This window comes from Syngnathus floridae, chromosome 4 (genome assembly GCF_059516105.1).
Source record: "Syngnathus floridae isolate MCC-2025c chromosome 4, RoL_Sflo_1.0, whole genome shotgun sequence".
Taxonomy (NCBI): Eukaryota; Metazoa; Chordata; class Actinopteri; order Syngnathiformes; family Syngnathidae; genus Syngnathus; species Syngnathus floridae.
The window spans coordinates 12,582,572-12,606,402 of record NC_142416.1 but is presented as its reverse complement, the minus strand read 5'-3'; the positions used below and the strand labels follow the sequence as shown (position 1 = coordinate 12,606,402).

The window sequence follows — 23,831 nt, the reverse complement described above, 5'->3', positions numbered from 1 at the left end:
ATAAAAAAATAACGCGGCGAGGCCACGGACAGACGATACTGTATATACGAGTACACATGGATGGGTGAGGCTGCATCCCTCCGCTGTTACTGGAACAAACTGTAGTCACGTGGACGTCGACGTCACCAACGAAATGGCTGCCTTCTGTTAGTAAACCAAACCCCGAAGACTTGTTGTTGACATTTTGTCCGCTTAATCGCAAGAACCCCGCGCACAAGGCGAAAGCACCCGGGTGTGTATTCATTATTTTATGTACTGCATATGGGGCCATTTGACCGTAAAGCGTGGAAAGGACTTCAAATTCGAGTCATTTGGCAGATGCGGTCTATTTTCGAACGAGCGACACGTTTGCTCATCCCACGTCTGTTACTTGAACCCACGTTATTGTTCGTCATGAAAGCCGAGAGTGAACTTGAGGTGCGACGTGCTGGGTGTTTAAAACATCCCGATGATGTTCTCCTGTTTTCCAAACACACCAATAGCACACTGTTGTTGTTGTTGTTGTTGTTACTGCATAGCTGGCCTTAAAACACACTAATCCAAATGTAATTTTATGACCAGAACACGTTAAATAATTGTGTGTCTTTGTATTAGCAGCTCACGATCGCAAGGAAAATGAGTTTTCTATTTTTTTTTAGAAACACATTGTCAATTTACAAACGTCAGTTGCATGCGAAGCGATGGTAACGCCCATCGATGTAGAAGCCTGCAACGTGATTGGGGGACATTTGGCAGCGTTAATGTGTTGTTAATGTGACTGAGCAGTAAATCCACTTTATTACACAGCGTTCAACACTTTATAGTTTATGCTGTATTATAACGAGGTTATTACAATACCAGAAAACACACATACGTACAATGCTACAGTTTTACAAAGCATTCCCTTGATTTCACATGAAAAAAAAAGTTAGTTGCAAACAAAAGTATGGCAACATAATTGTGATTTAATCACTAAATTTAAGTGAGTCTGCATCACAGTCAAGAGTGCTTCCAGTTTTGGCTTAAGGCCTACTTGGCATTTGGAGTTGTGCCGTGGGTTTTTGCCAAATTATTCAAGCTTCCTCACCATTCTTAAAAAATGGAGAATTCTGAATTATTAATTTGTGTGAATGCGAATGGTTTTCGGTATGCGCCGTGTAAGTGAGTGACTGACGACCATGGTTTGTTCCCCTTTTTCTCACACAAACTCAGCTGAGATTAGACTTTTCACAGATCTGATCGGCTGGGATGGATCAGCCCATAATTTGCATTTTACATGCAAAATCAGCAATTGGTTGTAATTTGCCAATTGATCGGGTCCGCAAAAAAAGACATCTCACCAAACACAATCTCATTCCCAGGATGTTCTGTGCTGCCTTGTACCAACATATTTAGTGCTGTCTATTGGAGTTGGCCATATATCATACTGAGAGGTGTTTACACTTATTTGGTGACCTCCACCAGAAAAGCAAAGTGTTCAAGCTGTTCACATTAGCTCTAAAAAGATTGTTCTAATGGTACCTAATCAAGAGTCCTGTGAGTGTACCACTTCTAAGATTTTTAAAGACACCTGTTGCTGAATCAGCATGTTACAGGGGTTAAAGATCAAGACGTGATCTGTGAGCTCCACGTTAATAGACAGCCAGTTAGAGTGAGTCACTCCTCCAGTCGTCCGAAGTCTTCATGTCCTCGAAAATGTCTGGTAATATCACTGCCTCAGGTTTTAAATTGTCAATATCAGAACATTGTGGTTAATTATTTTTGCTTGTATACTTTGCAAACATCCAAACTGAACTGTGTCAAGGGAATGTTGTTTCACTGTATTTCCCACTGAATTAAGTATTTTTCTGCTTCTCGTCCATTCAGACAGAAACATGTCTCCAAAGATCACAGGGGAGCTGCTCAGGCATCTCCGCCAGGTGATGAAGAATTGTAAATATTTTTCTGAGCCTCTTCAAGCTTATATCATCCCATCTGGTGATGCCCATCAGGTAAAACATTATTGCCTCTTTACAAAATTGATTTACTAGAAACTTGCTCTGTGTAATAACTCACACTACTGGTACTTTTGTGATTCTGCACCCATTTTCTGTTTGTCTGATCTTTTGAAATGAATTCTTGCTTCTAACCTTCACCGAATTGTTAATGATGTATGTGGTCTACCTATGTTTTATGTTTGTAATGTCTTTGTGTCTTTAAGAGTGAATACATCGCACCATGTGACTGCAGGCGGGAGTTTATCTGTGGTTTCAACGGCTCAGCAGGTACCTGTTCTAATAGTACTTTTAGTTTTTGTTTGAGCACTTTGTCTATGTTTGTCTGTAATATATCCATTTTTACATTTTACACGTTTCTTGTATTCTTGCACTCTTGTACGCTGCTGTGACAAGAAGATTTCCCCACTGTAGGATAAATAAAATTCGATCTAATCTAATCTAATGGGGTGGTTGCAAGATACAGGGACTTCCCGACTTTTAGCTAGTTTCAAGTTTTATTTTTTTACTCATGGGAAGTAAATCAGAATGAATCCATTCCTCAATGAAAAATTCAAATTCTCATCCATCAGACTTTATGAACATTTAATTTAAGAGATTTTAACTGTGTTTTGTAGAGCAGTAATTCTCGTGGAAAAGTGGAGTGTCACTGCAGCTGTCTCTTTCGATATACAAAAGAATACTGAGTTAAATATTCAAACAGCAACAGTTGCTTCAGTTTTAAAAAATATATATGTTATTAGTTTTATATCACTTAAAGTTACAGTAGCTCATAAGCTGCCTCAAATTGTGAACACTTAGGCTTGCTATGCTACTGTATTTTAATGTTTGTTATTTTGCTGGAACTTGGAAAGGCAAGCATTTTTTGGGGTAGTAAAAATGTAAAAAGTTTAAGAACCACTGTTTTTGGGACAACAACGAGCCTTTTAAGTCATGAGTGACTGTTGTGATGTATAGGTACAGCCATCGTCACAGAGCAGTACGCCGCCATGTGGACTGACGGCCGTTATTTTCTTCAGGCCACTCAGCAAATGGACAACAACTGGACCCTTATGAAGATGGGTAATGCATTTAAAAAAAAAAGTGCAACCAACAGTACTGTCGGATTACCTGCTGTGTTTGTTTTTTAACATAACAATAATAGATTGAATTAACAGTACCTTTACCTGCTAATTGTACAGTTGTTTTTAATATCATGATGTTTTTGCCCAAATTGAGTTTTGGCCTTGGCACTGACTAAGCATTCTGGCGTGGCCTTAGGCTTTTGCTGACCTGATGTTATCTTACGCTGTTGCTTTAGCTGCAGCAGTAATGCTTCATATGGTGCCTGGATTGTCGGTGTTGTGGGAATTCCTTGTTGTCTGAATGCATTAAGTGGTTATAGATGTTTGTCGCGTTGCCGTGGTAATGTGACCTTTACGTGCAGAAAAAGCCTGTGACCTATTCCAAGCAACTTTATCTTTGCAAATGGCAATGTGTATCGACACAATGGACCTCAATGGTGGCTTGGTGAATTCTCATCTGCGTCTTCCGCCATCCGCTATGCTAACTTGTCTGCTGGCATGTGATGATAACATCAATGATAGGAAGAATAAATGCTTTGTCCAGTTCACTATTTCTTGGTAATAGTACTATCAAGATGAATCAAGTGTAGTTGGATCATAGATCCATATACAGATACAAATAGATCACAGGTGTCAAACTCAAGACCTAGGTACGGCCCGCCATATCATTTTATGTGGCCCGCGAAGTCAAATTGTGCATCAAATTCGTGTGTCATTACTAGAAATGCAAATTGTCTTCACTTTTAATAATATCTCTTTTTTTTAAATATTTTACTCGTCTGATTTGAAAACGAGTTATTTGTCAGTTTGTTTTGTAGCTTTTATCGTATATAATATTAGGTGCTCATACATTTGTTTGGGTTGACAGTCATAATGGCCCTCCGAAAGAAGCTATGATTACAACGCGGCCCGCGAAAAAAATCAGTTTGACACCCCTGAAATGGATACATCAATGTCTGCGATAGATTGTTACGCACATGCCTATATTAATAAAGATAATGAAAAATCTTGGAATTCAACAGCTAAATAGGCATACCCAAATAATGTATTTCTTCAACTGTCATACAGGACTGAAGGAGACGCCGTCGCAGGAGGACTGGCTGATTAGTGTCCTGCCAGAGAACTCCAAAGTGGGGGTTGACCCTTGGATCATTGCCGCAGGTATTTTCATTTCATGCTCCAAAAAGTCCTTGCAGCAGATGCAACCGATAGCAGTGTAAAAGCTTATCATCATTCACACTGTGCTGTGGTAGAAACAGTCAATGGCCACATACGTTACACACAGTGGCATCCAAAGAAGTCGCCTGACGGTACTTTGCTGAAGTACTCTGGAAGTAAAGCTTTTAAGCAAATAGTCACAATTTTTATGTAGTAGTTGTCATGTTATTGAATGCAGACTTGTGTCCAAACTTTTGCCGTTATTGTATTTTAAACTTTTACCATGTGTTATTTTTCTCCCTGCATCTGTTTCGTGTCAGATCAATGGAAAGCCATGTCCAAGGCACTGACCAGCGCGGGCCACTCTCTCATAGCAGTGCAAGAAAACCTCATCGATGTGGTGTGGAGTGACCGTCCACAAAGACCAAGCACGCAGCTTCGTACCTTGGGATTGGACTACACGGGTCTGTACAACACGTATCACCCTGACATGAATGGTAAAATGGCTGCAGGGGAGTAGCTCCACGGTGTGTTCACAGGGCTTGCTTAAATTAACCATCACAAACGTAGATTGCTTTGAGCCTTAAAAAGGGTCTAGCTCCCTCCCAAAAGCAACGCAAACAACATCATGGACATTGCTGTGTTCCGACATGCACATCGTCATGTAAATTCAACAGCGTTTTAGGCTTATTGTCCCAAAAACTGTTATTCACAACACTGCAGTGCATGAAAATGTTAAATTAAAAGGAGTAACGGACTCATTAAAGAAGAATATCCATGACTTAAAGAAAACTTTGCATCTGGATTTTAATGATTTGCTAGATCTCTGATGGTAATTTTAGCAATATTGATATCGATTCTGTACGAGGTAAAAGCTGCAGATAAAATAAATTATGTATATAAAGTTTATGAATGAATCAGACAAACATTTCTTACTCTTCTGTGGTTTGAAAAAGCCTCACACATTATGTCGTGCTCATTTTACAGGTAATGAATGCCTTGTGCATGCTGAAGTTCAAATGGTTACACGTTTATTTGTGTGCAGTGAATTACTGAGCATCAAGAGTGATTGTCATCAAACATTTCTGCGAGTTGCTCATCAGGTCCGGTGGCAGATTTCGTTGGTAGTCGAATCACGTAATTATTACCCTGGAAACTTTCTGTTTTTGTTTTGGCTCAAGAGTTTTCCACTGAATATTTTTCTCCGGAGTCAAGTTCAGACCTTTATGTGTGTTGCGACGGTGAACTTCTCATAACTAATACTCATTATCCATTAAATTGGAATGATGATGTGCACACTGGAATATAGCAATGCCCGTAGCACCATGCCGCCCCCAGAATAAAAATCTATTAAACAAGGCCTCTCTAGCATACATGGCTTGGGATAGGCTGTTGTGTGGCTGTGACCTTTTCCCTTGCTTGGCCTTCCTTAGCCTTCCTTAGCTATGGCATTCTTGGCACGCACACTAGTTGAATCCAGATAAGCCAAGTCATACGTCGTAACATGAGCAAGGCGCCGATAACAACAAGCATGCATTATCAATAGATTAGATCTTTATTTTTATAATTTTGTTGGTAGTTTGTAAGAAAGCATTAAAGAAACACATAAGTTCCGTCTTCAAATCTACGTCCTATTTAAGGCTCATACTCAGCTGTTTATGTGAGGCTATGAATACACGGCTGTCATATTTCACGGAACTAGAAAAGGGTAAACTGCATCATGTTCGCTGTATATGCGAAGAACCCTTTTTTTTTTACACCTGAGCACAGAAACAGTGAACTAGTCAACAGGTAAATTCACAAGTAGAGAATCATGATTACGGGAGATACTCTAAACCTTTTACTCTTTCCTTGCCAATCATGGCTTCTGTTGTTTTTAACTGATTTGATTAGATCAAGACCATGTGATTGATCGAGTCGTCTTATTTAGGGATGCCGTGCCAAGAATATCACATTGCTAGAAAAATTTGCGAGTAATTCAGACCGCCTTCTGTATCCCCTTTACGAGGTTTTTAATTGCCTATAGATGCCGTAACATGTACATGAAGCGTTTCTATTCGCCTGGGCAATGGCCTGGCTAACTGAAGCTCAACACAGTTTTGGGCACCAAGATGCAGCAAAGAAATACTTTTACACTAGCAGGGCTTTGGCCTTATCTCAAACAAAAAAAATAACAGAAGGTAGTTTCCATAAGACAATCTGTAAATGAATGAATTAGCAAGTAGCAAATTGTAGATCACTAATAGTATATGCAATTGTCTGAGATTGTCTATGATTTTTTTATATGTATTTGTATTCTTTGTCAGAATTTAAAAATTAGGATTTACAATTAGTGATCAGATTAGACTTGTTTTTCTTCTCTTTTAGGTATGTCCTGGCAAGACAAGATCACAGCGCTGCGCGCAAAGATGGCAGAACGAAAAATGTCCTGGTTCATTGCCACAGCTCTGGACGAGATAGCATGTAAGAATTCAGTCATGCGAATGACCTCAATTGCCGGTGTGTTTTCGCTGAGATAATGCAATCTTGCATTGGCATATCTGCGGATGGAAAACTGGGTTTTAGTTGCAGTGTTGTATAAACAATTGCCGGTGTGTTTTCGCTGAGGTAATGCAATCTTGCATTGGTATATCTGCGGATGGAAGACTGGGTTTTAGTTGCAGTGTTGTATAAACAAGACTAACCAGAGTTCACACCTCTCCGTCAAGGTCAAACGCCAAAGTGAAAACATGGAGATGCAATCTCACCACTTATTTATACTTATTATATTCATAGACTTAATAATTGCCTCTTAATTTTATGCATTGAAAAATTTTTAACCTCTAACATATTTAAAAAATTGAGTTGTGCCAATCCAATCTAGTAATTTTTTTTTCAGCTGACCAGTATCAGCTAAAAAGAATATTCATTCATTCATTCATTCATTCATTCATTCGTTCGTTCGCTCGCTCGCTCGCTCGCTCACTCACTCACTCACTCACTCACTCACTCACTCACTCACTCACTCACTCACTTACCTACCTGTTTATGTATTTGTTAACGTTGTGTTGCTTTTGTTGTAATTTGTTTGGTTTTGAAGTCACACAGTGAGATAAGAATCCTGGGGTGCAAAAATATTGCCAAATTGAGAGTGGCATTATTTTATGCGGCACCAATTATATATGTTAGAAATTAAAAATATTTCCCTAATTTGCACAGTTGCTGCACTAGAATTACAGTCATATATAAAAGTATAATGTTGGGATACTTTTAAACTAATAACAAAAGCGGGAAACCAATTGAGACAATTTGCATGCATTCCTTTTTTAAGGCAATTCCAAGGTATTGGATCAGGGCTTGTATTGGCTAGGGCTGGGCGATATATTGATAATCTAGTTATGAACATTCACAGTATTAATATTGACAGTTAAGATGACGCGCGCTCTGCAAGTAAAGCTCAAGGCGTACGTACCTCCTTTCTAGTTTGGCATTGATCGACAACTAAAGCCAACCAATGACAATCTGACAGACCGGGAGAGAAACACAAAAATTCACACGCATGCAGCACACACATGAGAAATCCATTTCCCGGCACAGCCATGCATTGCTGAAATGCAGAAATGCAGAAAATACAATGTATTGTGTTTTACAGCAATACGTATTTACAATTTCATGTGTGCCTAAAAAAGTGAAGCTTGTATCAAAAATATAGACGAGCGTTGCGTACCTCGCCGGTCCAATTGATTCTTGAGAAATTACCGGTATGTCAGACGTGTAATTATATGTATGAATAAATGCGAAATGCACAGTGTAAATAAAAACTGTCCTTGTAAGCAGATTAAAAATATCTATCCACCACTGGGTAAATGAAAGAAATATTATGACAACTCGACTATGACAAAAAAATAACTCAGCATGCATTTTATTGCAACTTAACAAAAGATCCACTTGCAATAACCATATTTTGAAACACACAAATTCTATTGCGATCACCTCTTACTAGTTTAACGTGTGCATCAGCCTCACTTCTCTTGCATAAGTCAGCTTTGATACAAGATCACGATCCAAGGACCCCGGGACGTACGGGTGTCCATTTGAGCATCTTGTTGACCGTGCCTGAAGAGCTCTTAGTTCTGATTGTTTGCTCGGAAAATTCATGATAATTACATTGATTGTGATTGTCATCAGTTTGTATTTAGACTAAATAGACATTTGGTTTGAAGGGGAGTTGCTCAGGCATCTGCAGAGGATCATCACAAAAAAAAAGAAAAAAACTGGGCTGTTTATAGGTGAATCTCCTAGATTTGAATATTGTTAAAAACTCACATTATTTCGGCAGTTCAATGAAAAAAAGTGAAACTTGTATATCATATGCTGTGTATATATATATATATATATATATATATATATATATATATATATATATATATATATATATATATATATATATATACACACACACACAACCTACACACAACATGAAATCATGTACAAAAGTTGCAGTTCTGCTTATTTTATCTCAAATGACTTAAGATGGTAGCTCAATCACAGAATATATCACAGACCATTGAATGATCATACACAATATACTGCACAAAGCTTCTAGTTTTTAAATAATAATTATGATTATGGTGTTTTTTTTCTTTTTATTCTAGGGCTTTTCAATCTCCGTGGTGCAGATATTGAGTATAACCCTGTCTTCTTTGCATATACTATTGTGGGGATCAACTCAATAAGGTTGGAATTCAATTCATTTGTTGCCGAGGTTTTTTGTGCGCATTTTTAATTCATTCAAATGTGTTCTTTATTGCATTCATTCTCAACCAGTGTGACAGGTCATAAGGTGTGTGTATGTATGTGCGTATAGGGGAAATTATCCAATTTAATTTAAATGGCCTGATTTTTTTCTTTTATTTGAGACAGAGAATGTCTCATTCTTCCTCTTTTCTTCATTTTCCAGTGACCAACATAGTGACATTTAATTTGTCTATTTTGTTGCTACTTTGCCCAACCGCTAGTGGATAACTTATTTTGAGTGAATGTGTTCTCAAAACTTAATAAATACATAAATTAATAAATAAACAAATAGTATTTTCACTCCATTTTCTTTTCACCTGAATCTTTCTGCAGGCTTTTTGTGGACTTGAAGCGTCTCGCTGATCCAGCACTGAGAGAGCATCTGCAGCTGGATACGCCCAGCTTACCTGAGTTTCACATTCAGACATTCCCATACGAAGGGGTCTTCACTGAGTTGCAGAACATCTGCACTGCACTTGGCCACAAGGACAAAGTTTGGATCTGTGACAAGGCCAGTTGTGCTCTCACGCAGGCCATCCCCCAGGTGAGGGAGGGTATGCATGTCGTTTGTCCAGAAAGCAAGCATTTTTTAAAGATGTACTGTATGTGTTTTGTTCCCTAGCTGAGAATCTTGAAAAAAAGCTGCATATTTGTTTCCATTATATTTTGTCCAGGATAAAAAAAAAGACTGTCCCATGACAGCTTTTAAAAGGCTTCATGTGGTATCATAAAAAGTAATCCAAGTATTGATTCTGAAAGGAAACTGAGTTCTTTAGAACATTTATTTGAGATGTGGAGCACCATAAAGTTGATATTTTTATTCTGGTTGAACTGCACCGCATCATATTGTTAATATGGGGCCACTTCACATGGATGCTTGGAGCTCAGTTGGGAGAGTGAATCATTCGCTGACTCTAGGGTCGTCAGTTCAAATCCCAGCTCTGCTGTCAAAGTGTACCCTAGGGTTGCCTCTGTCAGGGTTTTCCAGATTATCTTGATCGTATGATTGTGTTGGAATGTAACCTGTAATACATAACCTAGCTAGATTAGTTTTATGCTTATATTGGAATGTAACCTGTACTAACCTAGGCTGTCCCATCCTACACAACGTCGTACAACACGCCCTGCAATGCTCATCGCTGCATGCACAGCGACGAATGGCTCTCCATTTGCAAATGCTTAAAAAGGGCATACTGTCTCCGTGTGGTTCTTGCAAAAATAAGCACCACTCTAACAGCCTCCAGGTCAGCATTGTAAATATGACAATGTTTTCAATTATCTTGTTTGGCTGAACAAGATTGTCTTATTTTATATCAGTGCACTATTGCAAACTGCAACCACAGTAGTAAACATCTTTATCACTCTCTGGCAGTGTTTTAGTTGTCTCCCCTATTTGCACCGTATTGAAGTTCATTCTTTTCAACCAGTGACCGTTCCATTTTGTTGTGTATACAGGCGCACAGGTCCACCATTCCTTATACCCCTCTTTGTCTTGCCAAGGCAGTGAAGAACACGACAGAGATTCAAGGAATGAAAACAGCCCATGTAAGATCGACCCCCTTGTTTTTTATGAAATCCACGTAAAACCATGCATGCGTTTACATATTAACATTTATAAACCGCATCTGTGGCTTTATTCATGTGTCACAAATAATCTGTCATTTTTCTGATAGATCAAGGATGCTGTCGCTCTGTGTGACCTCTTTGCCTGGTTGGAAAAAGAGGTACAGTTGTATGATTTTCAACATTACAAAAATTATCTGGACTGGATTCATAAAGAATCCTCGAGTTTCTTGATTTTCAGGCTGAACCTTAACCTACGGTCTAATCACCAATATCGATAATGTTATTTTCCTTTTTTTAGAAGAATGAAATGACTTTGCAAAACTTTTTTTCTTTGAATGTTATGGGTCACTCACATGACTGCTCCAAACAACTCCAAAGACCTTATAAACTCCACTTCTAGTAATTAGCTCAGCAGCACTTTTTTTTAAATAACTTTCAGCTTTTCTTTGATCAATTCTTACAATTGTTACAAACTAACTACACTACTTAACTACTGTAATTGAAGGTTTGCCCTTTCTGAATTGTGTCATGAGGAGCCAGTCTTGCACAAGGATTCTTTATAATTGTGATCTCAGATTTCTAACCAAGTTTATTCATATTGTGGTTGAAGTTAACATAGTCAATATAATACTTGCAGATCTTAAGTACTTCCTTCAATGTTTTGTGCCTTGGGGAAATACATACTATTTACTGATTTTGCTGTCATTTTGTCATATTGATCATTTTATAGATTCCAAAAGGCACTGTAACAGAAATCTCAGCTGCTGACAAGGCTGAAGAACTACGCAGGTGATGTTTGTATTTCCAAACAAATTCATTTTATACTTTACAAAGCTGTCTGATGAGAGGCTCTCGAGTTAAAACTGCCTCTACTGAATGTAGAAAAACATCCATCCATCCATCTATCAACCAATTCAATGTATGTCTTAAGATTGAACCCTAACCCTATGCAGAATTGAATCATTAAACATTTTAATTTTGGTCTATATGTAAAGAATTTTGTAGTTTTGGGGGCAGCGCGTTGCACCAATTGTTAGCACATCTGCCCCACAGTCCAGAGGTTCTGGGTTTGAATCTCAGTTCCAACATCCATGTCACCCTAAAGGGGTTGGATTGGATGTTAATCTTTGAAGCACCAAAAGTAAGCCAATTGAAAATTTCCAATGTATTTTTGCAGCCAACAGAAAAACTTTGTCGGCCTCAGTTTCCCTACAATCTCCAGCGTTGGGCCCAATGCAGCAATCATACATTACAGGTCAGAAAAGTCAAAGATGCACTTTGATTTGTTTTGCATTTGTTTTGGTGTCTTTCTAATACACTTGTCTTTGTAGGCCTCTGCCTGAGACCAACAGAACGCTCACCGTCAATGAAGTTTATCTCATCGATTCCGGAGCCCAGTACATGTAAAGTCATTGTTCTGACGCAGAAACTTAATGGGTATATGGTTTGACTTGTCTGCTCTTTGGCAGTGATGGCACAACAGACGTCACACGCACCATGCACTTTGGAATCCCTTCTGCGTATGAAAAGGTACCAACCGTCCACAATCTATTTTTGTCCTGAGCAATACTATAATCAGAGCAATTTCCAAAGAAATGACGTCCTTTCTTTATTCTCTAAGGAATGCTTCACTTATGTACTCAAGGGACACATTGCTGTCAGTGCTGCCGTTTTCCCCAATGGAACCAAAGGTACCACTTAAATTGAAGTTTGGATGACATTTTGTTCAGTATTCACAAAACAGTGCCAAAGTTTCTATGGATCTATGGATTTCTAGTTATTTAAAACTGATTTAATGCTGAATGAATGAATGAACTATTGTCTTTCCCATGCGCCGTTTTAAATGAGGATAGACTTACACTGCTGAAGAGTGATGTTGCACACTTCACAGCAAGTAAACAACTTTGACTGGATGCTTCGTTTTGACCCAAGGTCAAGGCGCAATAAATGGCGTGCTCTCCAGCGCCACTTTGCCAGGCTATCTGAATTTCCTTGGCTGCCCATGGCCCGCCCCCACAAGGAAAAAAATCCTTGCTTTGCAAGTGGTCGACGTCGACTGTAAAAAGTAGTGTTGTGTATTGAGAGCACGGAATTATTGGAAGCCGTTCTCATGTTCACTTGAAAAAGCTTGTTCATGATTGTCATTTACTAATTGTCAGAGACTAATTGTTAATCACTGACTGCAGTAGCCAAAGTGGCGACATTTAAGCGAGTGCACAGGGGAGAGAACATTAGCAATAGTGAAATAAATGAGGGACAGCAGGAAAAGGAGCTATATCTGGACACGCTGATAATCTGTTCAAATCAGAAGAACTTCTCATTATTTATCTGATTGTCTGATTGTTGCTTTTGTTCTTTGTTTCATTTTTATTTTTTTGTACTCTTGTAGCGCTACATGTGAACTTTTTTTTGTAGCTCTACATGGTGTAAATTACAACGGCGTATTAGGGTCACCTAGCAAAATAAAAAGAGGCAAGATAGAAATTTTTAGATACAGTGGGGCAAAAAAGTATTTAGTTAGCCACCAATTGTGCAAATTCTCCCACTTACAAGATGAGAGTTGTAATTTCCGTCATAGGTACCCTTCAACTATAAGAGACTAAATGAAAAAAAGATCCAGAAAATCACATTGTCTGATTTTTAAAGAATTTACTTGCAAATTACGGTGGAAAATAAGTATTTGGTCAATAATGGCCTCGATCTGGGGCTCCACGCAAGATCTCACCTCGTGGGGTTAAAATGATCACAAGAACGGTGAACAGAAATCTCTGAAAAACACAGAGGGACCTAGTGAGGGACCAAAGTAACAAGACTACCATCAGTAACACACTACGCCGCCAGGGACTCAACCCTGCTTAAGTCACTACAGGCCCATCTGACGTTAGCTAGAGAGCATTTGGATGATCCAGAAAGAGGATTGGGGGAATGTCATCTGGAATGTCAAACTTGTATAACTTATATATATGATTCACCACAACATAGGTGCTTAACTAGAAGCCCGTACGCATTTTTTTCCAGGTGTGTGACGGGTGTGTGACACTCAATCTGTCGTTAAGCCTTTTATTTCTTTAATTGCTTTGACCTAAATGCGCAAATGCCGGTAGTAAATTCATCTAACTTTTGCGAAAGCTGTTTAATGACACTCAAGTGAAGATTAAATGAAGGCCAATAAATAACAAATAAGGAAATAAATTATGCTGCTTTAAGAAAGATCCCCACTAGTTTGATAATAACAGTATATCAATACATCTAAAACTGATATACTAAGAGTTATTGATAGTCACGGTTGTACAACCTTTAAAATGTTAAAATTTAAATAACAACACATGTAGACAATAATATGATATATATGATAATATACCTCATGGGCTTTATATTATTTATCCTCTACAAAAAATGACTTGTTCCAGAAAGCCACATCGAGCAGCTAGCGCGGCATGATGGTATTATACTGCCTTCAGTGGTCAAGGTCGGCACAACAGAAGGAACAGCTAATTGAAATGAATTGCTGCAATAAATCTTGATGCATAAACTAATGCATTACACTCTACACGATTTTGGTAACGCATATTAATATAGAGTTGTATTTTTCTTTTCAAAATGTGTTATGTTTTTTTTGCCAAACTCTTCGCACAAATAACAAAACCTTGTACCAAATTTCAAAAACTGTAATCAGTTTTTTTCGTCAAAGCAAACAAGTTTTGCTTAACTTTCGTAAGAATGGTATTTATGCTGCAAACAATGAACACAATTAACCGAATTAGCAAGAACGCAATGTGCCAGTTACACACTGATGGTAAGAATAAATAACAAATTTGGCTCTTGCTTTCCGACAGAAAGTAGGCTAAATGTCATGTTAAAGTTATACTTTTATCATAATTCTGCAAACACATACTGCTTGACTATATGCCTTTTGTCCACTGTCCAGGCCACCTGCTGGACTCATTTGCGCGAGCAGCCCTGTGGGAGTCGGGCCTGGACTACCTGCATGGTACAGGTCACGGCGTCGGCTGCTTTCTTAATGTTCACGAGGGGCCCTGCGGCATCAGCTACAAGACTTTCGCTGATGAACCTCTTGAGGCAGGCATGATTGTCAGTGATGGTATGGATTGACACACTAAGGCAGAGCTCACCAACTTTGTCAGTTTTAGAGATAGAATATCAGATACAAGCCTTTTTTAAATATACATTTTCTTGTTTAATTCGTAGAACCAGGGTATTATGAAGATGGAGCTTTTGGTATCCGACTTGAAAATGTGGTTCTTGTTGTACCAACGAAGACTAAGGTAAGACTTTATTTAAACTGAAGGAAAACAGGTTCTACAGTTTGTATGAGTGTTCTTGATTCGAACTTTGAGCTGTAACACTGTGTTCTTTGATCTCCCCTAGTACAACTACAGAAATAGAGGTAGTTTGACATTTGAACCCTTGACCCTGGTTCCTATCCAAGTCAAGATGATGAACACAGAGCTGCTCACCCAGAAGGAGGTAAACACGTTCCACACCGTTTCAATTGCATTCTTCTCAAATACTTGTTTTACAAGTAGAATGTTTCTTTGACTAAATCTTCTACGTGTAGTACTAAAAGCGTGTTTGCGTGTCCTTGTGTCGCCAGCGGGACTGGGTGAACAAGTACCACAGGATGTGCCGCCAGGTGGTAGGGGCGGAGCTGGAGCGTCAAGGCAGAAAGGAGGCGCTGGAGTGGCTCATCCGAGAAACCCAACCCATCGTGTGAAGACCACGATGGCCAGGAGTACTGTGCCATCTGGTGCTGTGCAGTCATCAGTGTTTTTACATTTCTCAACTTCTTTCATGTCTCTTCTTTTTTTAACACAACGTCCTATCAAGAGTTTTATTAAAGATCAATGAAAATGAATCAATGTTTTATTGGTGTTTCATAGTCTTACTGTCAAATGATCATCTTGGCACAAACTCATTCATCACTTTTGTCTTGGAAAGTTTGGAATATGCTGTTGAGTTACAAAAAAGAACAATTGCAGAAAACTGATCACTTCAGTACAGTACACCACAGTATATGTATTGTATGCTAGCAAAACATTTTGATCAATGAGAAAAAATGTACACACACCACTTTTTTTAATCCACCAACTACAACCAAGGACCTATTAACAAGCATTGGTGGTTCAGTGGTAGAATTCTCGCTTGCCATGTGGGAGGCCCGGGTTCGATTCCCGGTCAATGCATTTCTGTTTTCAAATTTCCCTCTGGGGATCAATAAAATAATTATCTTAATGGGGACCATTGACAATATACCACAATGACAAATATCACGATGCACTTGAATATTCAGTGAGCCAGTCTATTAACCAATTGTACTTAATCTTAAATTTAACACAATTCTGTGCTCATTCATAGAAAATCAGAAAGTTGTGGCACTTTTCACTTAAACCAGGGGTGTCGACCTCCAGTCCTCGAGGGCCGCGTTCCAATATGTTTTCCAAGTTACCCTCGTTAAACACACCTGCGTGAAAACTTTTAGCTCATTTCACGTTCTGCAGTAGCTAAAACTTTTCACGCAGGTGCACTTAACGAGGGTCACTTGGAAAACATGTTGGAACGCGGCCCCTCGAGGACTGGAGCTTGACACCTGTGACCTTTGACCATGATATTTCCCTAATAAAGTGGCCTGTTATTAGGTACACTTGAAAATGGTGGTGTACCTAATGGAGTGTCCGTGTGATTCCCTCGTTAAGTGCACCTGCGTGAAAAGTTTTAGCTCCTGCGGAACGTGAAAGTGACCAAAAACTTTTCACGCAGGTGCGCTTAACGAGGGTCACTTGGAAAACATGTTGGAACGCGGCCCCAAGGACTAGAGCTTGACACCTGTGACCTTTGACCATGATAGTTCCCTAATAAAGTGGCCTGTGATTAGGTACTCCTGAAAATGGTGGTGTACCTAATGGAGTGTCCAAATTACGTCAGAGATCAAACAGCCAATTAGGAGGTGGGGGTGAGGGCACTTTTCACTTTCACTTAAGCTTTTTCCCCAATGAAGTGGCCTATGATTAGGTACACCTCTTGGACACTTCAATAGTTATACTACACAAGGTAAAAATAAATAAATGAATAAATAACGCATACGAAATGAGGTTGCAATTCTAATAGCACTTGTAGTTTATTCTCATAGCCGGGATCGAACCAAATTTTTTCCGAGCAAGAGCCCATTGCACTTCTCAGTCGGCTATTTCGACCTTGCAACCCAGAGCCGTATGCACTGCTTTGTACGAGTGATGTGTATTCCAGTTCAAAAGTGAACTGAATCTTTAGAATCGGAAGATTTGTTCAAAAGAATCGTTCGCTACACTTTCTTATTTATGTGACGTCATTCGGACACTCTATTAGGTACACCACCATTTTCACGTTATGCCAACAGTGATGTTTTAATTGTGTATTTGCTGATTGTAGTTGATGATGTTATTCTACCAAATGTCTTTGTGTTTGAATAAAAGGATGAGAAAAAAAATCTATTATGCTGACATTTGTTATTTTGGGGGACACCAACTCATATAACAACGTAAAACACATTGTCATATAAAGCAGTTAACCAAATGTCAGATTTTTATGTTTTAATTGGCGGGTATAAAAACAAGGAATAAAACACCAGACAAGTTTTAAAATAAATGTTTATTAAAATAATAATTACAATAATCAAAGTAAATTTCAAACCAGCAATCCAATGTGAAATTGCAGTAAATATATTGGATAACAATATTTAGGCGTATATATGCATACACGTTATTTAAAAACTACTATAAGTGTTATAAAATCAAGATTACCCAAAGAGAAGCATCAGCTCCCCGTTGTTGCATAACGGGGCATCCCTTCATGCAATAAAGTTAGGCGTTAGCTTGGAGAAAACAAGCATTAAAGAAGTGGTGTTTCAGTGAGTGGTTCTTTCTTTCCTTGGCAAATCGTAGATCTACATTCTGGCTTACATCGTTCACGCCAGGACACGCAACACATTCACTGGCTGATCCGTTGGTGCACGGGAAGGAAGGCAGTTCACCCATTAGCTCGTTCGCGAACAGGAAAATCAGGATTTGTTCCCTGATTATGAATGAAAATGCAAATCACTTGACTCGTTCAATTGATGAACGGGAAATGCAATTCACGACTCCTTCGTGAACGGGAAGTTACGTCATTTTCTTCTTCGTTTTGTTTTACGGCGAGGTGGCACCAGCTACAATGGGCATCACCGACCCCTACTGGTTGGAGTCATATGAACTGAACGGATTAGTGCGTGTTTGTGGGGAGGGGGACGATTTGTGAGAACGATTCACTTGAACGAATCTTTTGAGTGAACTGATTCTAAAGATTCAGTTCACCTAAAATAACTGGAATGCACATCACTAGACTATTCCAGCACTGAATCAAAAACAGAAACTTAACAGCACATCGTGACCTTTGACTTGTCGGAAACGCCTCTAAAATTGCACAATTATACAGTTCCCATGATGTATCGCTTGTAAGAACTACATATTTTGAACTTCCTTGAAGTTCCTTGGGCTCTAAATCCATCATCTTGGCTGTCATAACTGTGATGAAATCATTACAGCACTGCAAAACCTTTCCAGAGCCTCAAAAATGCACCAATGTTTTCACAGCTCTTTTACTCCATTTTACACTTATAAGAGTATAATGTCCCACATCTAAAGCTGCATGTAAAAAATTGGTGGGTCCAGGATGACTCCACTATTGGGGTCTTGCGCATACTCCTCAATGGACGGAAGCGGTGAAAGTGTGATTTGCCTGGCTGTGTCTTCTTCATCCTCCTTGGCTCCCACGGGCAGCGGGTTACTATAGATGTAATAGATTCTGGAGTTGTCTTTAGCTGCATCTGCTCTCCGAAAGAAGGCCAGCGGGTTGATGAAACTAGTTGACCGCTTCACCGCCCTGACCGCAACAGGGTCCACTGGCTCCCCGTGAGTCACTGCAGTCTCATACACTTGGGCTCTCTTTGATTGCCTGGAAAAATATGTCACTTATTATCATGATGATGCACCATTTTCCTTTTATCATTTTTTTATTCACTGTTGTCAGTAGTCCAGCCTTGGCAGATGTCTGCGCTTTACTGAGTGACATTCTGGTCACAAATGATATCATTGCTGAAAGCTCATGGAGGCAAATATAATGCATTGTGCTGTTGTATGTGTGTGAGTGTGTGTGTGTGTGTCACCTGCTGCGGTTGTAGCACACACTCATGCAGTAGCTGGCGGTGATGATCAGGATACACAGGGCCAAGGAAATGATGACTATGTCAAAAACTTTGACCTCTGGGATGGAGAAAACAATCATGTTGTATTTTATCTCAACATCATAATTGCTTATGATGCTTGAGAATATAAATGAATCATATAGACACATGCCTACCAGATCAAATTATTACAGATGCAACACAGTAGTTTTGATTACAAACTAATAAGTCAAAACTTCCAATTGTAGTGGAAAAAATAGAAACTATACTTAAGTGGTGAATTCTAATTGCCACAATTGTGAGCATAAATAATGAATGAGTACACGGACATGAATTCGGGGATCTCGAATAAATGTTCATATGAAGCAGCTTCAATCAGTGTAGTTTCAGTATCAAGTTAAGAATACAACTGTGAGATTTTAATGGAAAAACCTTTAGTTTTATTGGACCCAGGTTCAGCTCCATAGGGGCCATTGGAATATGTATTGGTCTACATGAGGGGTAATCATAATGGTTGCCTGCAGGCGCTAAGTGGCCCACATGAGTAGCCTGAGAGCCTGTTCTAAAAATAGTTCACAAGAGATGGAATATTGTCATTTCCTACAAACTCTGTAGGTAATCATTTGAAAAAGTAAACACTTGCCGAACTCTACAATCCAAATAAAGTTTAGCATACTATAAGTACCGCTTTGTTAAATCAATATCCATAATTATTGTGATGAATCATTAAGATAATGAGTGGCTTCACACAGATGAAATACGAATAAAATTAAACTAGTTTGAGAATATTTTTTATTTCAGCAGTACGTTTCAGTATTTCAGTGGTGCCATTAAGCAGTGCCCAAGAAATGGCTCTCAATGTGAAAAAGGTTGGTGACCCCTGGTCTACATTATATAAAAGAGGATAACAGACCAAAAACTGCTGTTTTCATCTCCTCATCATGCAGATCCAACGTTGCGTTGACATGAAGGCTGTGAGCTGTCATCATTCGCTCCTCTTGCGCTCCACTCATGTTGCCAGCAACCCGGCAAAGCTGAGCTTCAAACTTGCGGCATTGGAATCAGTCGCAGCTTGGGTGACGGTACCCGAATGGCTTGGTTCGGTTGCCATGGAGACACCCCCTCTTTTTGTCACCCTTCATTTCAACTCTCGTTCTCTCTCAGCTCCCCTCGTGTTTACTGCTCATTATTCGGCTCGAGCGCTTTGTTTAGGGGGGGGACGATGAAGGGAGAAAGTTGCACTCTTCCAAACTGCCTGTGGTAATTGTGAAGGCTCTCAGTTTGCAGAAGTAAGTCCTAAAATGATGTGAGAGTAGGCTCTTTTGACTTAACCTTACTGTTATATAAGTTAGTAAAGTTAGTAAGTCAGGGGAAGTTATTTTCTTGCATCTGTGTAACCTTTTAATTTGTTATTTCTGAGCCCAATTGAAAGCATTCCTTTTAGAGGGGTACCCGAACGGGCCTCTGCAGATATTTGGTTTCAAAAAAATCGCAAGAGCCAAAACAGTTCAATGAAAAACAAAGGCAGCATTCTTCCTTCCTTATGCTTCATTTCATCCTGAATCCCAACATTATTAATTGAGCAACTAATAAGAGCAGTCTGTTTGAAAAGCTAAGCAATGTATCGACCTTCCAGGGTCTTTATTTGATCAGCTAAATCTCAAATTAGGATATTATAAAATCATTGAAAGCATCCTTTATTTCAGTAGCCTCCACTGTTTTCTATATAAACAATTGTAAAATGAAAATCATATTGAGTCACACATCGTGAAAGATCTGGTGGTTCTACTTTTTATAATTTTGCTAATTAAAGCTCACACCTCAAGAAAATCCAATACCTCCCAAAATGCCAACACTACACACAAAACAAACAGGAGGTTTACATTTTGGAAATTAGGTAGGAATTGACCAGACGATTATTTTTAGGTGTTTAATGAGTCCGTATGATAATGATTATGAAGTTCACAGAATTTAATAGCCGTAATAAATACAAGTTTCTATAATTCAACCGTATTAACAGCACTGAATTTGCACTATTGCGTTTGTTTTTGCAGATGTTTGTCATTATTTTACGTTAATATATTGTTTTGTGAAACAATATTTTTTTGTTAACTCATCCAACTCTGGTAGAGCAGTTCTGCATTTTCCAATTTTGATTGTTTTAGTATATGTTGTCTGTAAAATTAATTTCAGGATTTGCTGGTCCAAAAGTACACTTTACAAAGCACTCACTAGATGTCAGACTTGGCTTTTATGTCTGCTCCTCAGTCACGTTGACGCCTCTGGTAGTCTGACTTGGACGTTCCTGTTTTCAGGGCAGCGTACAGTCTGGAAAAACAAAGACAGAAGTTGAGTGAATGATGAAGCAGTGTCACATAGGGCATGAAATATCTCTTTTACACCTCATGAACGTTTTCAACCCTGGTTTGATGTTCACATCAACCCTGGCACTCAGAGCTGTTCCAGTTTTGAAGAGCACATGGATGAGATTATGAGGTTTATTTTAATGAACCAGTTGGCATGAGACAAGTCACTACGAATATGTAGTTGGGACCACGATGATTCCATAAATCACAGCGGCTACTAAATCGGAGAGGTTTGGGATAAGATCATTATTGTTGGCTGTGTATTGTCAATAAGAAGATGGGATGAGTTTTTAGGAGTAACCTGGAATGTGAACCACTTGGTTTGTGAATAACAGAACAGCAAAAAAATGGGTGTCTTAATTTTGCTTTGACGTAAAGGGAAAGCAAAACGTTTGTATTGGAAAACATTCAGAAGTGAAATGAAGCATCTACTTGGCTTTGTCAAATGTTTTGCGATCGTTTCCAGTAGAAATAGGAAAGATTGATATCTCATATTTAAATCCTCTTTCAGAAATAAATGGGGAATATTGTATCCTTATTACAGTATATGAAACGACTACTGAAGTGAAATGACACATGCCATTATATACTATACCCCATTTGTAATCATTACAAATCATTGAGACTGACAGGATGGATTCAATTCAAACAGGAGTAAATGGCGATTTAATAAAGGAGCTGCTGTGATTGTGCGAGAAATTAAAAACAGATGGGGGATTCAAATACTCCACATTCATTTTCAACCCACAAGTGTTATGTTAAGTCCATCCAGCCATCCATTTTCTAAAGCAATTATCCTCACTAGGGTCATAGGTGTGTTGGAGCTCATCCCGGATGACTCCTAACAAGAGGTGGGGTACACACACTGGACACACACTTCACAGCTATGACCTTTTATATTTTGAATTTTCAGAATCCAAAGCGGTCAGGTCCATCGGTCATCTGTGGTCGTCCGGTGAATTCCTGCGCATCCTTCATCGCCCCCTCCTTGCCCATGTCATGTTTACACATGGCTGTCTGGGAATTAACGTTCTGGTGCGATCCATTTGTTCTTATGTGGTTCAATGAGAGGGTCCTGACTTGATTCATTACAGTCTCCCAAATGTTTACCACTAAGCACATAACGACTGCTACGGTGTCTGTTTCTGCTGCTTTTATTTGTATCAGCAATTGAAATACTGTTGATTGTGGAGATCTTTAAAGTATACAATTGAATGGACCAAAAAAAAAACAAAAAACAAATGAATTTATCATAATAACATTACCCTGCATGGTGCACCTCCTTTTGCTAAGAAAATAAACCAACATGACTGGCTGTCAAAGAGAGGGTCAAAATATTATTTTGGACTCATCACAATTCATCCCAACACCAGTTCATTCCTATTTGACACCAAATATGTAAAAAGTATTTGTACATCATTTTGCTTAGTTTAAAGGCCTTGAACTCGCATTAGTAAGAATTTGTAGTATAACAGAGCTGACAAACGCACCTCATTATTACACTTCTTACGTGAGGGAGGGACAAGCTGCAGTGTGATGTGAGGATGACTAACACTAACGAACTGTATCCAAATGATGGAAAAGCAAGGGGGCATGTACCTGATAAGGACTTTGATGTAACTCATCTGTGGCTACTATGTTTCTCTTTTTGCTCATGTAAAACGTACACCGAAGCTGCAGTGTTGTTTTGTCTTGTCTTAAAACTGATGAGGTACTGTTACTGGCGGAGATGGGATTTTTTTTTTTCCCCAAAGAGGGAGGGGGTCAAAGTATCTCTGAAATCAATATATCTTCCCTATGAGGGGCGGGGGTAAATGTAGAAAAAAAAATCGGAAAATATCCAAAAGTCTGGCCTGGTTTTATATTTTATGTCTTATCAAAGCATTAAACAGTTGTCAGAAATATCATACAAAGGTGACTGACCAGATAATTTTTTTAGGTACACGAAGTTAGTGAAATATCAACAATATGAATCAAAACTGAGCATTAGTATTTTCTACAGGTAGAATTATTTTATGTCCTTGAGCTGCATGTTCCAGTTGAACACAAATACAAACGGAGAACAGCGAGCCGACATGCTGTGGGGTCCCAGTGTGTTAATTGGGTTATCCCATCAAACATCACTTTATCTTTGTACACGTGACAAAGCAGTCTGGGGAGTGTTAGTTAAACAATTTGTAAGGGGGTGAAAAAAAACCTTCTTCTAAAGCTACTGTTGCCCATGAGAAGCCAACATTGGATTGTTTGAATGAAAGAAGGAAAGAGGTGGACATGAGGTGAATATTAACGACGCGTCTGGTAAAGATAATTCAATTTTTGTTTGTGATGCAAATGTGAACTCACCCTTCTTTTCCTTTAGTGATTTGTATCTCTTTGCTGATGTCACTCACGTAACAATACGGGAACATGGCTAATGTCTGCAGTCCATCAAGTCTCATTGGAATAACCATGTTAGGAGGCCATCTCCCAGATGAATCTGGTGGAGGAGAATGGTAAAGTTATTTTTTTTCATGGCATTAGAGCCTGCTGTATACAGATTATTTAAGTTATAAGTTAAAGATGGTCATACTTTTTATGCATTCATTTTATGCATCTGCTCGTTTTTGTTGTTGTGTGTGTATGTCTGTATGAGTGTGTGCATACGTGTACATGTGTGTGAATGTATATCTGTTATGCATGTGCCATCTCTTGATTTCTCTCGTGGGGTTTAAAA

General features: G+C 38.9%; 2 protein-coding genes, 1 long non-coding RNA gene and 1 other non-coding gene across 5 annotated transcripts in view; 2 read left to right on the top strand and 2 right to left on the bottom strand.

Moving 5' to 3' along the window:
- The first annotated feature begins 70 nt into the window (after positions 1 to 70).
- xpnpep1 (X-prolyl aminopeptidase (aminopeptidase P) 1, soluble) lies at positions 71 to 15,413 on the top strand. Of its 2 annotated transcripts, XM_088374237.1 has the most exons (21): positions 100 to 232; positions 1,565 to 1,681; positions 1,846 to 1,970; positions 2,180 to 2,247; positions 2,935 to 3,035; positions 4,106 to 4,198; positions 4,516 to 4,659; positions 6,563 to 6,658; positions 8,830 to 8,911; positions 9,305 to 9,515; positions 10,427 to 10,516; positions 10,645 to 10,695; positions 11,268 to 11,326; positions 11,715 to 11,792; positions 11,869 to 11,940; positions 12,007 to 12,067; positions 12,159 to 12,228; positions 14,466 to 14,639; positions 14,747 to 14,823; positions 14,927 to 15,025; positions 15,153 to 15,413. In XM_088374237.1, exons 2-21 carry the CDS (start codon positions 1,663 to 1,665, stop codon positions 15,270 to 15,272), a joined length of 1,890 nt encoding a protein of 629 aa, XP_088230363.1. In that variant the 5' UTR covers positions 100 to 232; positions 1,565 to 1,662; the 3' UTR covers positions 15,273 to 15,413. The 2 variants fall into 2 exon arrangements, with proteins under 2 accessions (XP_088230364.1, XP_088230363.1); XM_088374238.1 differs by lacking the exon at positions 1,565 to 1,681 and having other exon boundaries at positions 71 to 232.
- A 257-nt stretch (positions 15,414 to 15,670) lies between these two features.
- Positions 15,671 to 15,741, top strand: trnag-gcc (transfer RNA glycine (anticodon GCC)). The gene has a single exon. It is a non-coding gene; the product is annotated as a tRNA-Gly (tRNA).
- A 1,423-nt stretch (positions 15,742 to 17,164) lies between these two features.
- On the bottom strand, positions 17,165 to 19,909 carry LOC148399203 (uncharacterized). The gene is made up of 3 exons (XM_088373849.1): positions 19,666 to 19,909; positions 18,735 to 18,831; positions 17,165 to 18,523 (listed from the first exon to the last, which is right to left on the bottom strand). Exons 1-3 carry the CDS (start codon positions 19,763 to 19,765, stop codon positions 18,208 to 18,210), a joined length of 513 nt encoding a protein of 170 aa, XP_088229975.1. The 5' UTR covers positions 19,766 to 19,909; the 3' UTR covers positions 17,165 to 18,207.
- Positions 19,910 to 20,541: 632 nt separating this feature from the next.
- LOC148399200 (uncharacterized) overlaps positions 20,542 to 23,831 on the bottom strand; it is a 51,623-nt gene continuing 48,333 nt past the window's right edge. Inside the window, exons 3-4 of the long non-coding RNA XR_015858039.1 lie at positions 23,462 to 23,594; positions 20,542 to 21,080 (exon numbers count right to left, since the gene is read on the bottom strand). This is a non-coding gene — a long non-coding RNA (uncharacterized LOC148399200). The remainder of the gene's footprint in view (positions 21,081 to 23,461; positions 23,595 to 23,831) is intronic.

Coding starts and splice junctions, on each gene's coding strand:
- xpnpep1 (XM_088374237.1), top strand. Junction 6,659..8,829: donor AGCTCTGGACGAGATAGCAT/GTAAGAATTCAG, acceptor TTTTTATTCTAG/GGCTTTTCAATCTCCGTGGT. Junction 11,941..12,006: donor GATTCCGGAGCCCAGTACAT/GTAAAGTCATTG, acceptor GCTCTTTGGCAG/TGATGGCACAACAGACGTCA.
- LOC148399203 (XM_088373849.1), bottom strand. CDS start 19,765: ATGAGTGGAGCGCAAGAGGAGCGAATGATGACAGCTCACAGCCTTCAT. Junction 18,832..19,665: donor GATGAAAACAGCAGTTTTTG/GTCTGTTATCCT, acceptor TCTCCATCCCAG/AGGTCAAAGTTTTTGACATA. Junction 18,524..18,734: donor GTGTGCTACAACCGCAGCAG/GTGACACACACA, acceptor ATATTTTTCCAG/GCAATCAAAGAGAGCCCAAG.